The sequence below is a fragment of the Schistocerca piceifrons genome, chromosome 2 (assembly GCF_021461385.2).
Source record: "Schistocerca piceifrons isolate TAMUIC-IGC-003096 chromosome 2, iqSchPice1.1, whole genome shotgun sequence".
Lineage (NCBI taxonomy): Eukaryota > Metazoa > Arthropoda > Insecta > Orthoptera > Acrididae > Schistocerca > Schistocerca piceifrons.
In genome coordinates this window covers 237,742,355-237,760,750 of record NC_060139.1, presented here as the reverse complement: position 1 = coordinate 237,760,750, position 18,396 = coordinate 237,742,355, and the positions used below count along the sequence as shown (strand labels likewise).

The following is an 18,396-nucleotide window of genomic DNA, read 5'->3' as shown; positions in this document are numbered from 1 at the left end:
TACAGAAGAATGCTGAAGATTAGATGGGTAGATCACATAACTAATGAGGAAGTATGCGGCACAACTTGACCAGAAGAAGGGATCGGTTGGTAGGACATGTTCTGAGGCATCAAGGGATCACCAATTTAGTATTGGAGGGCAGCGTGGAGGGTAAAAATCGTAGAGGGAGACCAAGAGAAGAATACACTAAGCAGATTCAGAAGGATGTAGGTTGCAGTAGGTACTGGGAGATGAAAAAGTTTGCACAGGATAGATTAGCATGGAGAGCTGCATCAAACCAGTCTCAGGACTGAAGACCACAACAACAACAACCTCTTCGATCTTCCTTTGTAACGAAATATTTCTACTTTTGCTTTGATACCCTCAATTACAGTTCCTGTCTCGGCGACGAGTGCCTGAATGTTAAACTTGATATCACTAATAGCCGTTACGACCAGAATTTCTTTGGGTTTTCTGAGAAGCCCTTCGATAATATTTTGCTACGATAGACGCTGAGTGCTTCACGCATTGCCCTGTTGACAGACAAACACGTTTCAAAAAAATGGTTCAAATGGCTCTGAGCACTATGGGACTCAACTGCTGAGGTCATTAGTCCCCTAGAACTTAGAACTAGTTAAACCTAACTAACCTAAGGACATCACACACATCCATGCCCGAGGCAGGATTCGAACCTGCGACCGTAGCGGTCTCGCGGTTCCAGACTGCAGCGCCAGAACCGCGCGGCCACTTCGGCCGGCAAACACGTTTCATTCAGCGTCTTCCCACCTCTAGCCCTATGTTTAGTTTTAGGTGCATTATACACTTTTCTCTGTTTCTATGCCATGGAGCGTCCCTTTCATCATTAACTGTTGTACTAGGTTTATACCTGTCAAGTGTATGATCAACTACTCTTCTAAACCTGAGCTACAGTTTTCCTACGTGTTACCCTTCTTGAGACACGGGCCATTTTGCTTGTGACAAGACCGTATGGTGTAGGCTGTCTTCCTTTTGACGTTCATTGGTCATTTCTTATTGGTTGTATTTGTCTCTGCGCCTTGCCCTCCCTGACTGGAACGCTGTTGTCAGTCATGACAACAATGTCCGCCCCAGTAGCTGAGTGGTCAGCGTGACGGATTGCCGTCCTCTGGGCCCGGGTTCGATTCCCGACTGGGTCGGAGATTTTCTCCGCTCAGGGACTGGGTGTTGTGTTGTGTTCATCATCATTTCATCCCCATCCGGCGTGCAGGTCGCCCAATGTGGCGCCGAATGTAATAAGACCTGCGATATGGCGGCCGGACCTGCCCCGCGAGGGGCCTCCCGGCCAATGACGCCAAACGCTCATTTCCATTTCCATGACAACAATGGTGTCTCTACGTATCGTTTTGATGCTGTGCTGCCGTCAGAACAAGATAAAGATTTCCTTGGAGTGTGAAAAATGTAAGAGTGAAGTAGTCATATTGTTTCACGCGGGAAATGGCAGACGTTCTTTGGCTATGGTCTAGTCAACAGCGTTAAATGACAGGAATCTGTCAGATAGACTGAGGGGCATTTTCAGTGCCACATGTTCTACAGTTTGTTCCAGCGATTTGTCAATACGTGACCATTCACAACAACGACTAATAGATAAAGAGTTCGCCCAATGGATGTGGAGGAACCAGTATTGCGACGAGTAGAAGGTCTGCCAAGGCTGGTGCTGAAGGTACGAATGATTGTTGCTGCACGAGCCGTCACTTTATTAATACTACATAGCGTGCGAACTCTCAGAACACAAGACCGATATGCCAGATTGCTAGACACGTATGCATTCATGCAGTATCATAGGACATGCATGCATGCCGTAGAACATGCATGCATTCATGCAGTATCATATGGTTAAACATACGTAATGAGGTTGCAAAACAATAAGAATATATTCAGTTCTATAGTTATTTCTTTTTGCTTCTAAAACAGTACACAATAATCAATTTCTCCAAATCTTCTACTGTTAGGCTCGTGCATCAACAGATAGAATATTTTTTCACATGGTAAATGACCTCTGTACGTCACAGATAAGCGACAGGTGCATACTTACGTGAAGGAATTTGGGCCAAAGCCAGATCAAGTTAAAAGACATTTACATTTTCACTACAAAATATTTCTTTGTCAACTTCATAAACTCAATGTCAGGATATGATCCGATAACTTTGTTCATATAATGTTTTGTTGCAACACCCACTTCTCCATTTTTCAAACTCTTAAATAACTGTCAAAGATTCCAACACTTACAAGTGGCTACCAGCTTCGTTTTGCTGCAGACAAATGCACAAAACTTGTTGTAAATCAGGTCTTGCTTCATACTGCTTTCTTGCATGCCACTTCCGCATCTTTAGTGCAAGTTGCATTTGTGACATGGAAAGTGTATACGACCCAAAGCCTGAAAAAGAATTACGCGACAATAACTTCAGGCTATTCAATAGAATGAAGCAAACAAATGGTAACGTCAATAAATTTGCAGTAATTTACTTTCTCTTACCGAGTAAACTTCATTAAAATTATCACAGCAAAAGGTGGCAACATTTATCCAGCTACCCTATCTGGTTAAAATAGGCTATGGTGGCAAAGCTAAATCTGGCTGTATATGAACTATGCCTAAATGCGACAACACGACCAAGTGATTTCAAAAATACCATCTGTAGGGAAAATGGCTTGACTTAACAAATGTGGTCAGAATTTTCAGACCTTTGTATTTTGTGCGTCTGTTTACCCTGTTTATGGAAGATATTAGCATATTCGCATTGTTATATTTTATACTTGCGGTTTCAGCTACACGATGTAGCGCATGGGCTAAACATGTAGGTCTGACTAAAATATTTTAGTTGCCTTCCTGACATTCATCGTATGCTGGGCAGCACCCTTTTTTATTTAAATCTACTGTCACGAAGTTTGTTGGCTTCTACCGACAGCTACCGAGCGACATAGGGCGCTTGAGCCCAGTATAAAATTTACAAATTATTGCAAATTACTCATATTTTGCACTTTTGGCGTAATTCATATGAAAATAACATCAGTGAAAGGTACTGTCATGCGAGTTGTTGCAATATATGCACTGACGCAGGAAAAATGACATAATATGCGTTACAGATATCTAAACCAATGCAGTTACATCGACGAAATCACTTCCCGAATGGCCAAAACAAGCGAACATGCATTTGCATGGAAATCCGGGCTCTACTGATTGCAGTTCTGCAGATCTATATTAATATCTGCCGAAGTACTTTTCCAAAAGGCTAGACGCACACCATCACACTTCCAGGTTGCCTGTCGAATGGTTCACAGGGGCAACAAAAAATTGATTCTGGGTGTTTCACAGAATTAGAGACCGAATTTAAAAATTAAAATATAGTGCGTGCAGGTTCTCTGAATGCAAGACCCACATGCCAGCTTACAGTTCTACCGGTTCACTAGGTCTGTTTTTGTTCACCCTCCGATCGGCCACGAAATTAAAACCACAGTGAAAATCCTGTGAAGCTTTGCACAGATGTGTTGTGCAATGTGTCTAGTATTCCCGCCCATCACGTCACGTCGCATTTTTCAGTTCTGAGCGCACAGTGAGCATGTAACAATAAACAGAACGACAGGTCTCTCGCGAAGTATGAAGTGCATGCTGAGGCGTTTCGCCCGATTTCATGTTGCTCACGTAACATAATTTTCATGCGTTTCCTTCTTCATGATGGTTCTCACCCGCGCACTGCAGGTGCAACAAAGGCGCTCATGCAGGTTTTCGATGGGAAGTATTTGATCACTTACCATAAAGCGTCGACTTTGCTCCCTCTAACTTCCATCTCTTCGCTCACGTGAACCGTTGGTCATGAGTGCAGCATTTTGGCACAGACAACGAGCTGCAGACCAGCGCAGCGAACTGACAGAAATCACAGGCGCCTGCCTGCTATAACGAGGGTATTGGGAAGATGCTACCACGCTACGACAAATGTCTAAGTCAGAGTGGTGACTATGTAAAGTCGGTGGAAAGAGTAACTAAATGCTGCAAATAAAATATTTTTCTTTTCACTGTAGTTTCAGTTAGGAAAAAGGGGTCCTCCTATGTTAATAGATATACGCCATCATAGTTGTATGTCGGCTATCGAAAGGCTTCCAAGGGCAACAAAGATTTGATTTTGAATAATTCGTATAATTATTGACCGAATTTAAAAATCCAAAATGCTGTCATAATCTGTTTATTGAGAGTTGTAATCTTACGTTAAAAGATCAACACACCATGTGAAGTATTAAAGTCAGAAAGTGTGTGTTTGTCTTGAAGCCGCAGAAGTCAAGTTTTCCCAGACTATATTCATACAGTACTTGAGAATGAAGGCACTTAGCGACTTTCAATAAACTTCACACATAATTTCAGATCTTTCCGAAACTTTTTCTCGCTGACGCCTCCCACAAAACAATGAAATGGAAAAAAGTTATGACAACAATTTCGCTATTCATGGAGTAAAACTCCAGCATCAGGCACGACGTTTTAATTTACTGCTTCTTTATTGCTAAATCTATTCGCATCAGATTTTGCAGACAGCATTCGCACGTACCACTGAATGTACCTTCAAACTTATATCATTGTATGACACATACTTAATGATACAAGTCGGCATAAACATTGAGAGTTTTGAAAAACTAGGTTATCTTAAAATAATTTTACATTCTTAAAGTCAAATATGCAACACAGTACATCATTTCTAATGACACGTTTGGGGCTGTTTCATGTGTGGAAGTTCTATTGTTCGAAGAATTGGGAATGGGGTATCAAATGGTTCAAATGGCTGTGAGCACTATAGGACTTAACATCTGTGGTCATCAGTCCCCTAGACTTAGAACTACTTAAAACCAACTAACCTAAGGACGTCACACACAGCCATGCCCGAGGCAAGATTCGAACCTGCAACCGTAGCAGCAGCGCAGTTCCGGACTGAAGCGCCTAGAACTGCTCGCCCACAGCGGCCGACCGGGAATGGGGTAGTATTACTGGCGGATTCTAAAACGGCACGCTGAAAATCCAAATTTCACAGCTTGCGTTTTATTTACGGATGAGATGGGATTCACACAGTGTGGGAAAATAAATTACTGCAATAACTACGTTCAGGCAGAGGCGGATCTTCGAGCGACCTTCGAAGCAAGGCTTAGATTCGCTTTAGTATCAATATGTGGGCAGGAATTGTGTGTGACAGACTCAAAGGACCTACATTCTTTTCCGGAGGAATTAATGGGTACAGTTTATCACCAATTTCTGCCCAAGAAGTTACTCGCCATATTGGAGAAAATTACTATTGCAGAAAGACAACGGGTGTGGTTCATGCTCAGTGGGGCAACACCTCAATTTTCTACGCATCGTAAGACAGCCCTTAACACAAACGCCTCATGAGTGATGAATTGGTCAAGGATGTTCTATAGCAAAGCCTCTCCTGTCACTTTAGCTTATTTCCACACGCTACAAAACTGTGTGTTCCATGCACGTGACTAAATCCGAGGGCACCTAGGTATGCTTGTACGAGCTCGTGATTCTTTGAAAAGGGCTGAGGGATGTGCAAGAATGAGTGGTAGACACACAGACTACTTCCTGTAGCGTCAACAGACATACGACAGAATGACCCATATCTCAACAAGTAATGGTTCGCGTACGTATATTTATAGCAGCTTTTTTTTTTTACTTTGTGCAGTACTATACAATCGAACACCTCGGAGCACTTCGTTTCAAACGTTTTGTGCAATCACGGTTATAAAGATACTCGAACATTAATCGTGAGGCACTCTTTCTTACTAAACTTTATATTAAAAGCAATAGATCACAGATAATATTGGCGTTTTTATAAAATCTATAGATTCACTTTTGGACCAATGCTTATTGAAGAAAATATGGCGTTTTGTAATGAACTAGATATTTTCTGACATACGAAATACACTCCTGGAAATGGAAAAAAGAACACATTGACACCGGTGTGTCAGACCCACCATACTTGCTCCGGACACTGCGAGAGGGCTGTACAAGCAATGATCACACGCACGGCACAGCGGACACACCAGGAACCGCGGTGTTGGCCGTCGAATGGCGCTAGCTGCGCAGCATTTGTGCACCGCCGCCGTCAGTGTCAGCCAGTTTGCCGTGGCATACGGAGCTCCATCGCAGTCTTTAACACTGGTAGCATGCCGCGACAGCGTGGACGTGAACCGTATGTGCAGTTGACGGACTTTGAGCGAGGGCGTATAGTGGGCATGCGGGAGGCCGGGTGGACGTACCGCCGAATTGCTCAACACGTGGGGCGTGAGGTCTCCACAGTACATCGATGTTGTCGACAGTGGTCGGCGGAAGGTGCACGTGCCCGTCGACCTGGGACCGGACCGCAGCGACGCACGGATGCACGCCAAGACCGTAGGATCCTACGCAGTGCCGTAGGGGACCGCACCGCCACTTCCCAGCAAATTAGGGACACTGTTGCTCCTGGGGTATCGGCGAGGACCATTCGCAACCGTCTCCATGAAGCTGGGCTACGGTCCCGCACACCGTTAGGCCGTCTTCCGCTCACGCCCCAACATCGTGCAGCCCGCCTCCAGTGGTGTCGCGACAGGCGTGAATGGAGGGACGAATGGAGACGTGTCGTCTTCAGCGATGAGAGTCGCTTCTGCCTTGGTGCCAATGATGGTCGTATGCGTGTTTGGCGCCGTGCAGGTGAGCGCCACAATCAGGACTGCATACGACCGAGGCACACAGGGCCAACACCCGGCATCATGGTGTGGGGAGCGATCTCCTACACTGGCCGTACGCCACTGGTGATCGTCGAGGGGACACTGAATAGTGCACGGTACATCCAAACCGTCATCGAACCCATCGTTCTACCATTCCTAGACCGGCAAGGGAACTTGCTGTTCCAACAGGACAATGCACGTCCGCATGTATCCCGTGCCACCCAACGTGCTCTAGAAGGTGTAAGTCAACTACCCTGGCCAGCAAGATCTCCGGATCTGTCCCCCATTGAGCATGTTTGGGACTGGATGAAGCGTCGTCTCACGCGGTCTGCACGTCCAGCACGAACGCTGGTCCAACTGAGGCGTCAGGTGGAAATGGCATGGCAAGCCGTTCCACAGGACTACATCCAGCATCTCTACGATCGTCTCCATGGGAGAATAGCAGCCTGCATTGCTGCGAAAGGTGGATATACACTGTACTAGTGCCGACATTGTGCATGCTCTGTTGCCTGTGTCTATGTGCCTGTGGTTCTGTCAGTGTGATCATGTGATGTATCTGACCCCAGGAATGTGTCAATAAAGTTTCCCCTTCCTGGGACAATGAATTCACGGTGTTCTTATTTCAATTTCCAGGAGTGTAGAATGCAACTCTGGATCGAGAATCATCGACGGTCACGTAAACACCTTCAGGTATGTGACAAGGAAACACGCATTACCGACTAGACAGGTAATGTTAGTTGTAGAGCAATAAATTTTGTGGATGGCCTGATGGTACAGCATGAAATGTTAAACGAAGGAAACTACATGAACGTAATTTCGAATGATGATAAGATTTCAGAATGCTGCAGAGACTGGAACTTGTACTAAATGAAGAAAAAGTTTAGCTGTTTTCACTGAACGAAAATGCAACAGTCTTGGTCTACAAGATTAGTGAGCTACAACAGAAATATTTAAGCCATACAAATACATGGAAGTAGCAATGCATGCGCATATGAAACAGAACGATTAAATAGGTTCAGTTGCGAGATACCTAAATACAAGCTTTCCATTTATTAAAAAAATGGTTCAAATGGCTCTGAGCACTATGGGACTTTACAGCTGTGGTCATCAGTCCCCTAGAACTTAGATCTACTTAAACCTAACTAACCTAAGGACATCACTCACATCCATGACCGAGGCAGGATTCGAACCTGCGACCGTAGCAGTCGCGCGGTTCCATTTATTAAATTGGTATTTTTTGCAAAAGAAAAATGTTGCTAGAAAACGATCGTACGCATGTCCTAAGGACTGCTTAAGATGTGGGTCCGTTGGCACGAAATTTGACACAAATATCCTGATCGTGTAACCCAGGACTGGCCTACATTCACGCTCTCAGAGTGCAGTCGTGTCTGCTCATCACTCCGGCTTCCCCCACCACTACTCTATTCCGAGCAGGTTTGCGGGTGAGACGGCTGTATGCCAAATGCTGCATTCCAGGAAACGCAAAAAGACGTGTTTACAACACAGTGTAACTATTTCTAAGAGACAAATGTTGCGGCATACTTTCATATGCACGATGAATAGAACTGTAAAAAGCTTTTCATACAGGCATTCAACACAAAGTTGTGAGGTTTTATACATTTTGCGTTTAGAGTAAGTAACACACTAGTGTCTGGAACTACGTTTCTCAATGCAGTCAAACACACGGAGTTATGCTGGCTAAAATCTGTTAAATCAAAACGTTGGTGGGACTTCTTTTATTTCATATCAGAAAAAGCCGTTCCCACGCTTGTGTTGAACCAAACATTGAAGTAACTGGAGTAGCTTGTCTGTGCTGTCGGGGATATTATTCTTACAGTTACATTTAATGAAACTCTTGTAAATTCCTGGATTGGACAAAGAAGTCGCACATCTGGGTGCTAGCCTGTACTTCTGTCAGCTCAAATTGGAAATAATGAGGCATACTAGCAGCCAAAAACGAAATCACTCTCACAAATAAATCGAAATTCGTTTTGAACGGTGCAATGGCTTCGAATCTCTTCGAGAACTCGTAATGAAACCTGTCAGTTTGTGAAACGTACTGTCATGTCTGCTCCACAAATGACCGCCTTGAGTTTCTGAAAATGTTGCATGTCATGAAGTTGAAGCTGATTTTTCCATTGGATAACTGCTATTTTTAATAGCATCAATCTTGTCCTGTGTATCTGTTATCAAATGATTCTCCCTTTGCATTAAGACATTTAAGGAATTCAAATAAATGACGATGTCGTCCGTACAAGAATTTGTCACTACTACACTAACCGTTTTTTTCCCTAAAGGCCACTTTCATTTCAGCGGGCAAACACTGTCGTTTGCATGAAGACAAGTGCATCATATCATCTTTGTGGCTGGTGTTGTAATGACGTTCCAGTAAGTGTTTATGCAATTATTAATATTGTAATGGCATGTTAAACATTTATCATGGCCCTTAAATTATACGAAAAGAAAGGCACTTCCATTCAGCACTAACCGATGTGGCTTTTCCACTTTTCCTTTGGACAAGTACGAGGTAAAAAAAAAAATCCGTAACTTTGTTCACAAAATTTTTCTACGTTTACCTTTTACTTCTTGTGCATGATCTCCTTCGAAAGAATCTCCTCCGCAACTGATACACCTCGCCATGCGCCATCTGCGAATTTTCTTTTATCTCGTCTATCGTTGTAAATCTTCGTCCTTTTAACTGGATTTTTCGACTTTGGAAATAAAAAATGTCCACAGGGGAAAGGTCTGGAGAGTACAGAGGATGAGGCGGCAGAGTGGTTTCGTTTTTTTGTGCAATAATCACACTCCAACAGGGATGAATGGGCTGGTGCGCTATCGTGATTAATTGTCTCGCCACATTTCTGGCCGCTCTCAAATTTTCTCGCAGGTGTCGCAACGCGTCTTAGTAGTACCATCGATTAAAATTTTGACCCTGTGGGACAAATTCATGATGAAGTAATCCTTCAAAGTAAAGAAAATTATCAGCATGGCTTTGACATGACCCGACGAGCTTTTATTTTTGTCTTGGAGAACCTTTCCCGACCCATTCTGAAGATTGAACCTTGCTCTCAACATCATAACCGTAGACCCATGTCTCATCACCAGTTATGATCCTCTTAAGGAACATCTCGTTCTCACTTGCGCGATCCAAAAGCTCCTCACAGATTGCGAGGCGAAGGTCTTTCTTGTCTTGATTCATGAACCGTGGAACGAAATCTGCGGCAACACGATGCATTCAAAGATGGTGTAACAGGATTCCATGAAAGCGTCCAACTGAAATGTTACATTCTTCTGCAATCTCTCGGACAGCCAGTTTTCGAATGGCATGCACAATTTCCTTGAAGTTCCTGACATGAGCGTCGTCGGTAGACGTCGAAGGACGTCCTGGACGAGTGTCAACTTTAACTTCCGTCCAGCCTCTAACACTGTCATCTCGAAATTCGCCAACTGTGCGACACAACGTTCTACTCAATGCAGCACTGAACAATAACTAACACACATACAACAATGAAACTTCTGGCAGTTTCACATCAAACAAAGGCGTGTGCAGGGATGCCAGCCGCATTACGCTCCAAAACACCATTGGCGCGAAATTACTGATGTTCCGGAATTTTTTTGAACAGACCTTGTACGTAGATGACATAGTATTTCTAATGCAGAACATGAATCTGATTTAAGGGAAATAGTGCTGTCAACAAACCACTTGGCGTTTGCTTTACCCTAGCGGCATCCGGCTGCATCCTTCGTTTGTCTGTGCCTCCTCATCCCTCGGTACCATCCGCCGCTGCACTCGCACCGGTAGGCAGGAGTGCGGCTGGAACAATCGCACTCGCAGAGCGCTCATTGGTCAGGCCTGTTGTAATCTATAAAAGAACCTTCTAAGATCTCAAGAGCCAGTTTTCAGTGAGGAGTCTTGTTATAGTCTACACTCCTCTAAGCATACGACTCCCTTAAGCACAGACGTAGGGCCAAATGCAGTCTTGACTTAAACATATATATCTCCAAAAATATCACATCTGAAACATCAAAACTTGAGTCTACATGAACAACATAATTCTTGATATTCTGTGCAATTTTTGTTTGAAAATGCACTTCTCCATACATTTTATAAAGATTTGAATTTTTAATTACCATTGTTTCTATAATGTACCTTTTCTCGCAAGCTAATCGAGCAATGAAATTGGAATTTCACTCTTTACGTCTGAATAAGAGGCTAATAAAACGTGAGGAACAGATTTTTGTTCAAGGTCATAGTTGCTCTGAAATTAATTTTTCAGTTTAGTTTTACCCGGGAGTGCTCTATTTTTGTCAAACTTTAAAGGATAACTTTTCTCAGAAAAAAGATAACAGAAGAGTGCTGGACAGGATTATTCAGTAATGTAATTCGTAAGAACTACGCCAAATTTCAGGATGTTAGCTTTTCTAGTTCCTGAGAAAAGGTACATTATACAACAAAAAAGTCAGTTTAAGGCAGTTCGCATTTAAAGTTTTTATTTCAATTTTTGACAGTATTACTATACCCGTAAGCGACTAATGCTGGTCATATCCATAATCTTTATTCTCTTCTCCTGTTTCCTTTACCCAGCCAACTTTTGCATTTTTTTCTTCTGCTGGCTGAGCTTTGTCCAGTTGCGCTTCATCGATGCTTTGAGCATCTTCAGTGTGAACGCACCGGGATGGAAGCCTAGTCTCAGCAGGCACTTAAAAAATGGTTCAAATGGCTCTGAGCACTATGGGACTCAACTGCTGTGGTTATCAGTCCCTTAGAACTTAGAACTACTTAAACCTAACTAACCTAAGGACATCACACACATCCATGCCCGAGGCAGGATTCGAACCTGCGACCGTGGCAGTCGCACGGTTCCGGACTGCGCGCCTAGAACCGCGAGACCACCGCGGCCGGCTGCAGGCACTTAATTCTACTTCCATCTTCCCTATCGAACACTAGACAGGCACCAGATGCAACTATCTTCACAACAACTGAGGACACAGATACTGTTTTTTGGACAATGCATCCACAAAAGGTGACTGAGCTCTCATTTTTATTCTGTGTTTTCCCATGTACACATTTTTTGAGTAGCTCAGGATTGGCTAGGTACCTGAAAGTTGGAATATTTCGAACATATTTTTCTTTGAATATGTGTGTACCGTTACGATCCATTTCGAGCGAAAAAGGTTGATTTATAGAAAGTTAAAAACTGAAATAAGGTTGTAGCACGTACTATTCAAGAAAACCACGTTGTAAACAAAGAAACAAGCAAAGTTAATCTTTCTCACAGCCCTTTAAACTCATCTGCAGTTCGTTTCGACTGTGTGAACGAAAAATTGACTCACACAAAATTTCTGGCGTAGAGAAGGTGTGGCTCACAGAATAGAAAGAGGGGGCGTGCCAGAAGCAGACGCCCAAACTAACTTTTGGAAAACATATTTCTAGCCAGAATTCGATTATGAAAATTTGCAATGTTATTCTTAAAAAATCAGTCTAATAAATTACGCAATAAAAAATCGATTTTTTCGCAATTTTGCCCTACATGTGCCATCAAGGTCTGTGAACACATGTTTCACACAGAAGTCACTGAGAACTCTCTGTGAATGTACATTACGAGTTCCAACACGTTGTTATCGGAGGAATGGTGAATGTTTCTGGAGGCCGTCGTACAGAAAATGTCGAGTTAAAAATTGAATAGCACTAACTGTGTGTCCAAATTTCAGAAGGCGTGCTGAGGTGGACAGCAGGTCTGTGCGTGTTGCAGGTCGCACGCTGCCCGTGCCGGTGCCGTGCAGGGTGTGCGGCGACAAGAGCTACGGCAAGCACTACGGCGTCTACTGCTGCGACGGCTGCTCCTGCTTCTTCAAGCGCTCCATCCGCCGCAGGATGCTCTACTCCTGCATCGGTCAGTCCTTCCAAGCTTCGCTCGTTCGCTCTTAAACGCTTGCTTTACACGAGGCGAAACTGCTAAAGCCGGCCGAAGTGGCCGTGCGGTTAAAGGCGCTGCAGTCTGGAACCGCAAGACCGCTACGGTCGCAGGTTCGAATCCTGCCTCGGGCATGGATGTTTGTGATGTCCTTAGGTTAGTTAGGTTTAAGTAGTTCTAAGTTCTAGGGGACTAATGACCTCAGCAGTTGAGTCCCATAGTGCTCAGAGCCATTTGAACCATTTGAAACAGCTAAAACTCAGATGCAGCGTTGAAAATAAATGTTGTACGAGTATATTTCCTGAATTTTAATATCTAACTTTGGGATCCAGAAATACATTGCTTTATCTGTAATCTAATTCTAGCGAAAACAGTCTATGTTTCTACCGTGAGGGGGCAATATGTGCAATCTATGGCAACCGTGTCACCTGGAAACATTACGGTACTGTGCTGTGGGTCATTGCGAGAGTTGTGTCGCCTCGGGATGGTCTGGACTAGGGCTGTCCATAAAATATCGCTATATCCATTTTTTGCCAAATTATGTAAATATATATCGACGACATTTTTCCCCAATATATTATGTTATATCCTAGCCAGTAATGCCACCCGAGCCCGCTGCCAAAAGGTTGGCAGTATCAAAGTCCGGACGCCGTCCGCATAAGCAGCGCCAGCGAGACAGCAAATTGCCGCAAGTCTGCGCGCGCCACCGCTGGCTTCTGGCTTCTTAAGCGCTGGAGTCGCGAGCGCTAGGACAGTTCTGTATTCGCCGCTCAGTTGTATACTCGGCACCGAATTGTGTACTTGCTAGTCAGTTGTGTGTTCATCGCAACAGAGTTGTTGTTTGTCGTCAGCCGACGCTGACCTAGCCGCTCCGACTCGAACTAGACAGATTTCTGTAGACACGGAGTTCACTACTGTGTTTTCTGTATCTTCGTAATAAAGATAAGTACCGACTTTTATTTAATCAGAGTGTTTGGGTTTTCATCTTTCTGTTCACTGTTCCAGCGGACCGGTCGGCCCGCTATTAAAAGTGTGGCGGTGACTTCGTAAGCCGTTTCTACAGCGAATTGTTTGTCGCTACGAACACCGCCACAAAACTGGCGACGAGGTCTTCCGAACTCGTGTGCAGGGCTGGTTCAACTTGTTCTTGTTATACTAATTATAGAGATAAAATTTTGGGGGCTGGTTTAATTTGTGTTCACTATGTCTGCCGAATTACAACAGTTGATCTTGTTACAGAGTCAGCAAATACAAAGTCTCCTGGAAGCAATCGCCAAATAAGCGGCTAATCCACCAACACAAAAGGAACAAGCACAGGCAGCACTACCTTTCCGTGCTTTTGATGCATCAAGAGAAGAATGGCGAGAATATTTCGCGCAGTTGCAGGCGCACATGACAGTCTACAAAATCACAGGTACTGAGCGGCAGCTTTATTTAATTTCCACTGCAGGCGTGGAAATCTATCGACTACTTTGTAAGTTGTTCCCGGAATCCCAGCCAGCAGCTTTAGACTATGACGTTGTTGTTAACAAGCTTGCTGAGTATTTCGAGTCGCGAGTTCATGTGGCAGCAGCCAGATTCAAGTTCTTCAGATTAAAGAAACTGCCACATCAATCTAATAAACAGTGGTTAACAGATTTACGCGGCCTCATCCGTCAGTGCCGATTTAATTGTGTGTGTGGAGCTTCCTACAGTGATGTCATGTTACGAGACGCTATTACGCAAAACATTGCAGATTCTCGTATTCGTGCTGCTATCTTAAAATTGCCTGACCCGTCATTAGAGACTGTGATGAACATCATTGAAGCCCAAGATACTTTTGACTCTGCTGAGTGTGAGTTAGATCAGCCATGTATTTCTCAAATTGCCTGTGCTAAGCAAGTTCTGTCACGCCCGCGGCCCCACCGGCAGAGTCAGACTGTAAACACTAGCCGCCCGCGTCATGTTAAACACATTCGTCAGCCGCGTGTGCAAAATGATAGAGTTAAGTCTTGCTCTAAGTGTGTTCTTGCTCATCCTCGTGAACGTTGCCCATTAAGAAACGCGCTGATTTTGTGTCTTCCGCCTCCACTGCACCGATCCAGAGACAGTGTAATAAACTATTTGTGAAGCTACGCATCCAGGATAAGACCTTCAATTTTCAATTAGACACTGGTGCGTCTGTGACTCTCATAAATAGTGCTACGTATGCGGCTATCGGCCGCCCTAAACTTTCAGCGGCAAAACATTCTTTGGCTACTTATAGTGGAGAACAAATTCCTGTGTTAGGTGTATGTAGCGTGCCAGCCACATTCCGTGGCAATACAAAAACAGTTTCATTCACAGTGCTCAGCGCTACAGACAGTGTAAACATTTTCGGATTAGACTGTTTTGACTTGTTTGGCCTGTCTATCCAAGACAATGTGTTGCAAATTAATTCTGTTGTTGTTCCTCAAGACAGCATAACCGATTTGTGTAAACAATACAGTGACATATTTAAAGACGAACTAGGTTGTGCTGCGAACTTTGCCGCTCATATTACGTTAAAAGATAATGCTCAGCTTCGATTTTTTCGTGCTCGTCCAGTGCCTCACGCCCTCCGGGCACCTGTAGCAGATGAACTTCGTCGTTGGCAAAACAACGGTGTTATTCAACGCGTTTCAGCGAGCCAGTGGGCTTCTCCCTTAGTTATTATAAAGAAACCGTCTGGCAAGTTACGTTTGTGTGCTGATTTTAAGTCGACAGTTAATCCTCAGACTGTCATTGATTCTTTTCCTTTGCCTAGACCGGACGAGCTGATGGATAAGTTAGGGGAAGCTCGTTTCTTTTCCAAAATTGATCTCCGTGAAGCATATTTGCAATTGCCCCTCGACGAGCAATCACAACAGTATTTTGTCATAAACACGACGTTGGGGTTGTTCCGTTTTCTGCGTTTGCCTTTTGGTTGTGCGTCAGCTCCAGCTGTTTTTCAGCGTTTTTTGTCACAACTTCTGGCTAATGTGCCATCGTGTTGCAACTATTTAGACGATATTGTTGTGTCCGGTCAGACTCCTGCTGAACATTTCCGTAATTTGGAGTGTTTGTTTAAAGTGTTGTCTCAGGCAGGCCTACGTTGCAACATCGATAAATGTTCATTTTTCCTTACGGAGATGGAGTATCTGGGACATGTTATTAATGCTCAAGGCATTCATCCCTCCCAGTTACATTTAGCAGCTATTCGTGATTTGCCCGCCCCTCGCAAACTGCATGAATTGCAAGCAGTTCTTGGCAAATTGACATATTATATTAGGTTTATACCTAATGCATCACAGATTGCTGCACCGTTGCATCGTCTCCGCCGTAAGAATGTTCCGTTTGTGTGGTCAGCTGATTGCCAATCAGCCTTTCAGCAGCTTAAAGAGGCTTTATTGAATGATCGTTGTCTGGTCCATTACGACCCTAACAAGCCTCTGGTGTTAGCTTGTGATGCCTCTTCTTTCGGCCTCGGTGCTGTGTTGTCTCACCGAGTCGGTAACACCGAATGTCCTATTGCGTTCGCATCTAAATTGCTAAACAAAGCTCAGTGTAATTATAACCAATTGGACAAGGAAGCGTTGGCTATTGTGTTCGGTGTCACAAAATTCCATCACTACCTCTATGGTAGACCATTCTATTTAGTAACAGATCACAAGCCCCTGACGTCACTGTTTCATCCGTCTAAACCAGTTCCTCAGCGGACAGCTCAGAGACTACAACGTTGGGCTCTTTTGTTATCACAATACCAGTATGAGATACTGTATCGCCCTACAGCTCAGTATGCAAACGCTGACGCGCTTTCTAGATTGCCGATTGCTGCGGATGATGTCTTCGATTCCTCTGACGAATCTTGCCATCAGATTGACGCCGATGAGCATCAATCCCTCCGGGATTTTCCGATTGATTATCGTCAGGTGGCACGTGAGACAGCTACGGATCCTCATCTGAGTTTACTATTACGTTTTGTTCAACGTGGTTGGCCGTCCAAGGCAAAGGACATATCGGATCCTGTGGTTCGTCGCTATTATCCGCAACATCATCTGTTGTCTGTTTCGCACGGAGTTTTGCTGTTACGCACCGAGAATGACCAGCTTCGTGTAGTGGTTCCCCAAGTGCTCCAATCCAAGGTCCTCGATTTGTTGCATCAAGGTCATTGGGGAGTGGTCCGCACCAAGCAGCTTGCCCGCCGTCATTGTACATGGATCGGCATTGATAAGCAGATTACGCAGATGTCTACAGATTGTTCGACGTGTGCCGAACACCAAGCTGCTCCGCCTCAACGCTATTTTGAGTGGGCACGCCCTGCCGGTCCCTGGCAGCGAGTACATATTGATTTCGCTGGTCCATATTGGAATTCTCGTTGGCTCATCGTGATAGATGCATTTAGTAATTTTCCGTTTGTTGTGCCCATGCAGTCTACAACGTCTGCACAAACTATACAGGCGTTGACTTCAATTTTTTGTATTGAGGGTCTTCCAGAAGTTTTAGTGTCTGACAATGGTCCACAATTTACCTCTGCTGAATTTGAAAGTTTTTGTTCTGCCAATGGCATTCGCCATGTTCTTACTCCGCCGTTCCACCCTCAATCGAATGGTGCAGCGGAACGTTTTGTACGCACGTTCAAGGATCATATGGACCGCCTTCGTGCTACGCACTCTCGTCAGCAGGCCCTCATCACGTTCCTGTCGTCGTACCGGACCACGCCACGCGACGGCCCTTCGCCTGCGGAGCTTCTCCACGGCCGTCGTCATCGCACCCTACTACGGTTGTTGCACCCCCCGGATCGACCCGCCGCTTCTGTGCATCGCACGCGTTTTCAGCGCAACGACGCCGTTTTTTTCAGAGTTATCACGGTCGCCGTCGTTGGGAACGTGGTACCGTGATAAGTGTCCAGGGTCGCGGTTTTTACACTGTTCAAGGTGCTACTGGGGTGCACAGGAGGCATCAGAACCAGTTGCGCCGCGCTGGCCGCCCGGATTCTGCCGCTCGTTCTTTGTCCACAGATTTGGTCCGCGGCGTGTTCCAGCCGCGCCTTCCGACTTCGCTGCCGCCCCCAGGGCAGCAGCAGCAGCCGTCGCCGGTACCACGCCGACAGCCCGTCCCGTTGATGCCTCCCGCGCAGCTTCATCCGGGAGCGCCCCAGGTGGTCGCTCCGGCGCCTGCGGTCCCTCTTCAGTCGCCACCGCCTTCGGAGCTGATGGACGTCGACCCCTCAGCCGGGCCGCCTTCCCAAGCGGTGGCTGTGCAGCCTGTCCTGCAGCCGCTTTCCTTGGGCACCCCCAAGGAGTCTGACACGGCAGCGCCTTGTCCGGCGCCCACTCAGCAGCCGTCGACGCAGCGTCAGGAGACGCTGCCTCTCTTCGTGGGTCCCGACGCCCCGTCGCGTCCAGTACCAGAAGCTGCGCCCGTGGTCACAGGCGTGCACCCTGACCTCGGTTTTCAGTCGGTGTTTCCCGAGGCCCCGCGCAGCCAATGCTGGGGTGCGGACCGGGGACTGCCACCGACAACAGTCTCCGCCCCGGTCTCTTCTGCTACGCCTGCGGCCGGACCCCACCCCCGCCGTCGACGCTCGCCACGTCATTATTCAACGACGGTGCGGCGATTTGGGGGGGAGGAGTGTTATATCCTAGCCAGTAATGCCACCCGAGCCCGCTGCCAAAAGTTTGGCAGTATCAAAGTCCGGACGCCGTCCGCATAAGCAGCGCCAGCGAGACAGCAAATCGCCGCAAGTCTGCGCGCGCCACCGCTGGCTTCTGGCTTCTTAAGCGCTGGAGTCGCGAGCGCTAGG

The 18,396-nt window shown here is 45.6% G+C and overlaps 1 protein-coding gene across 1 annotated transcript in view; it reads left to right on the top strand.

The window, feature by feature from the left end:
• The first annotated feature begins 1,076 nt into the window (after window positions 1–1,076).
• Window positions 1,077–18,396, top strand: part of LOC124775279 (nuclear receptor subfamily 2 group E member 1) — a 103,262-nt gene continuing 85,942 nt past the window's right edge. Inside the window, exons 1-3 of the mRNA XM_047250117.1 lie at window positions 1,077–1,099; window positions 7,333–7,389; window positions 12,412–12,593. Of these exons, the coding sequence (XP_047106073.1) occupies window positions 1,077–1,099; window positions 7,333–7,389; window positions 12,412–12,593 (262 nt within the window). The remainder of the gene's footprint in view (window positions 1,100–7,332; window positions 7,390–12,411; window positions 12,594–18,396) is intronic.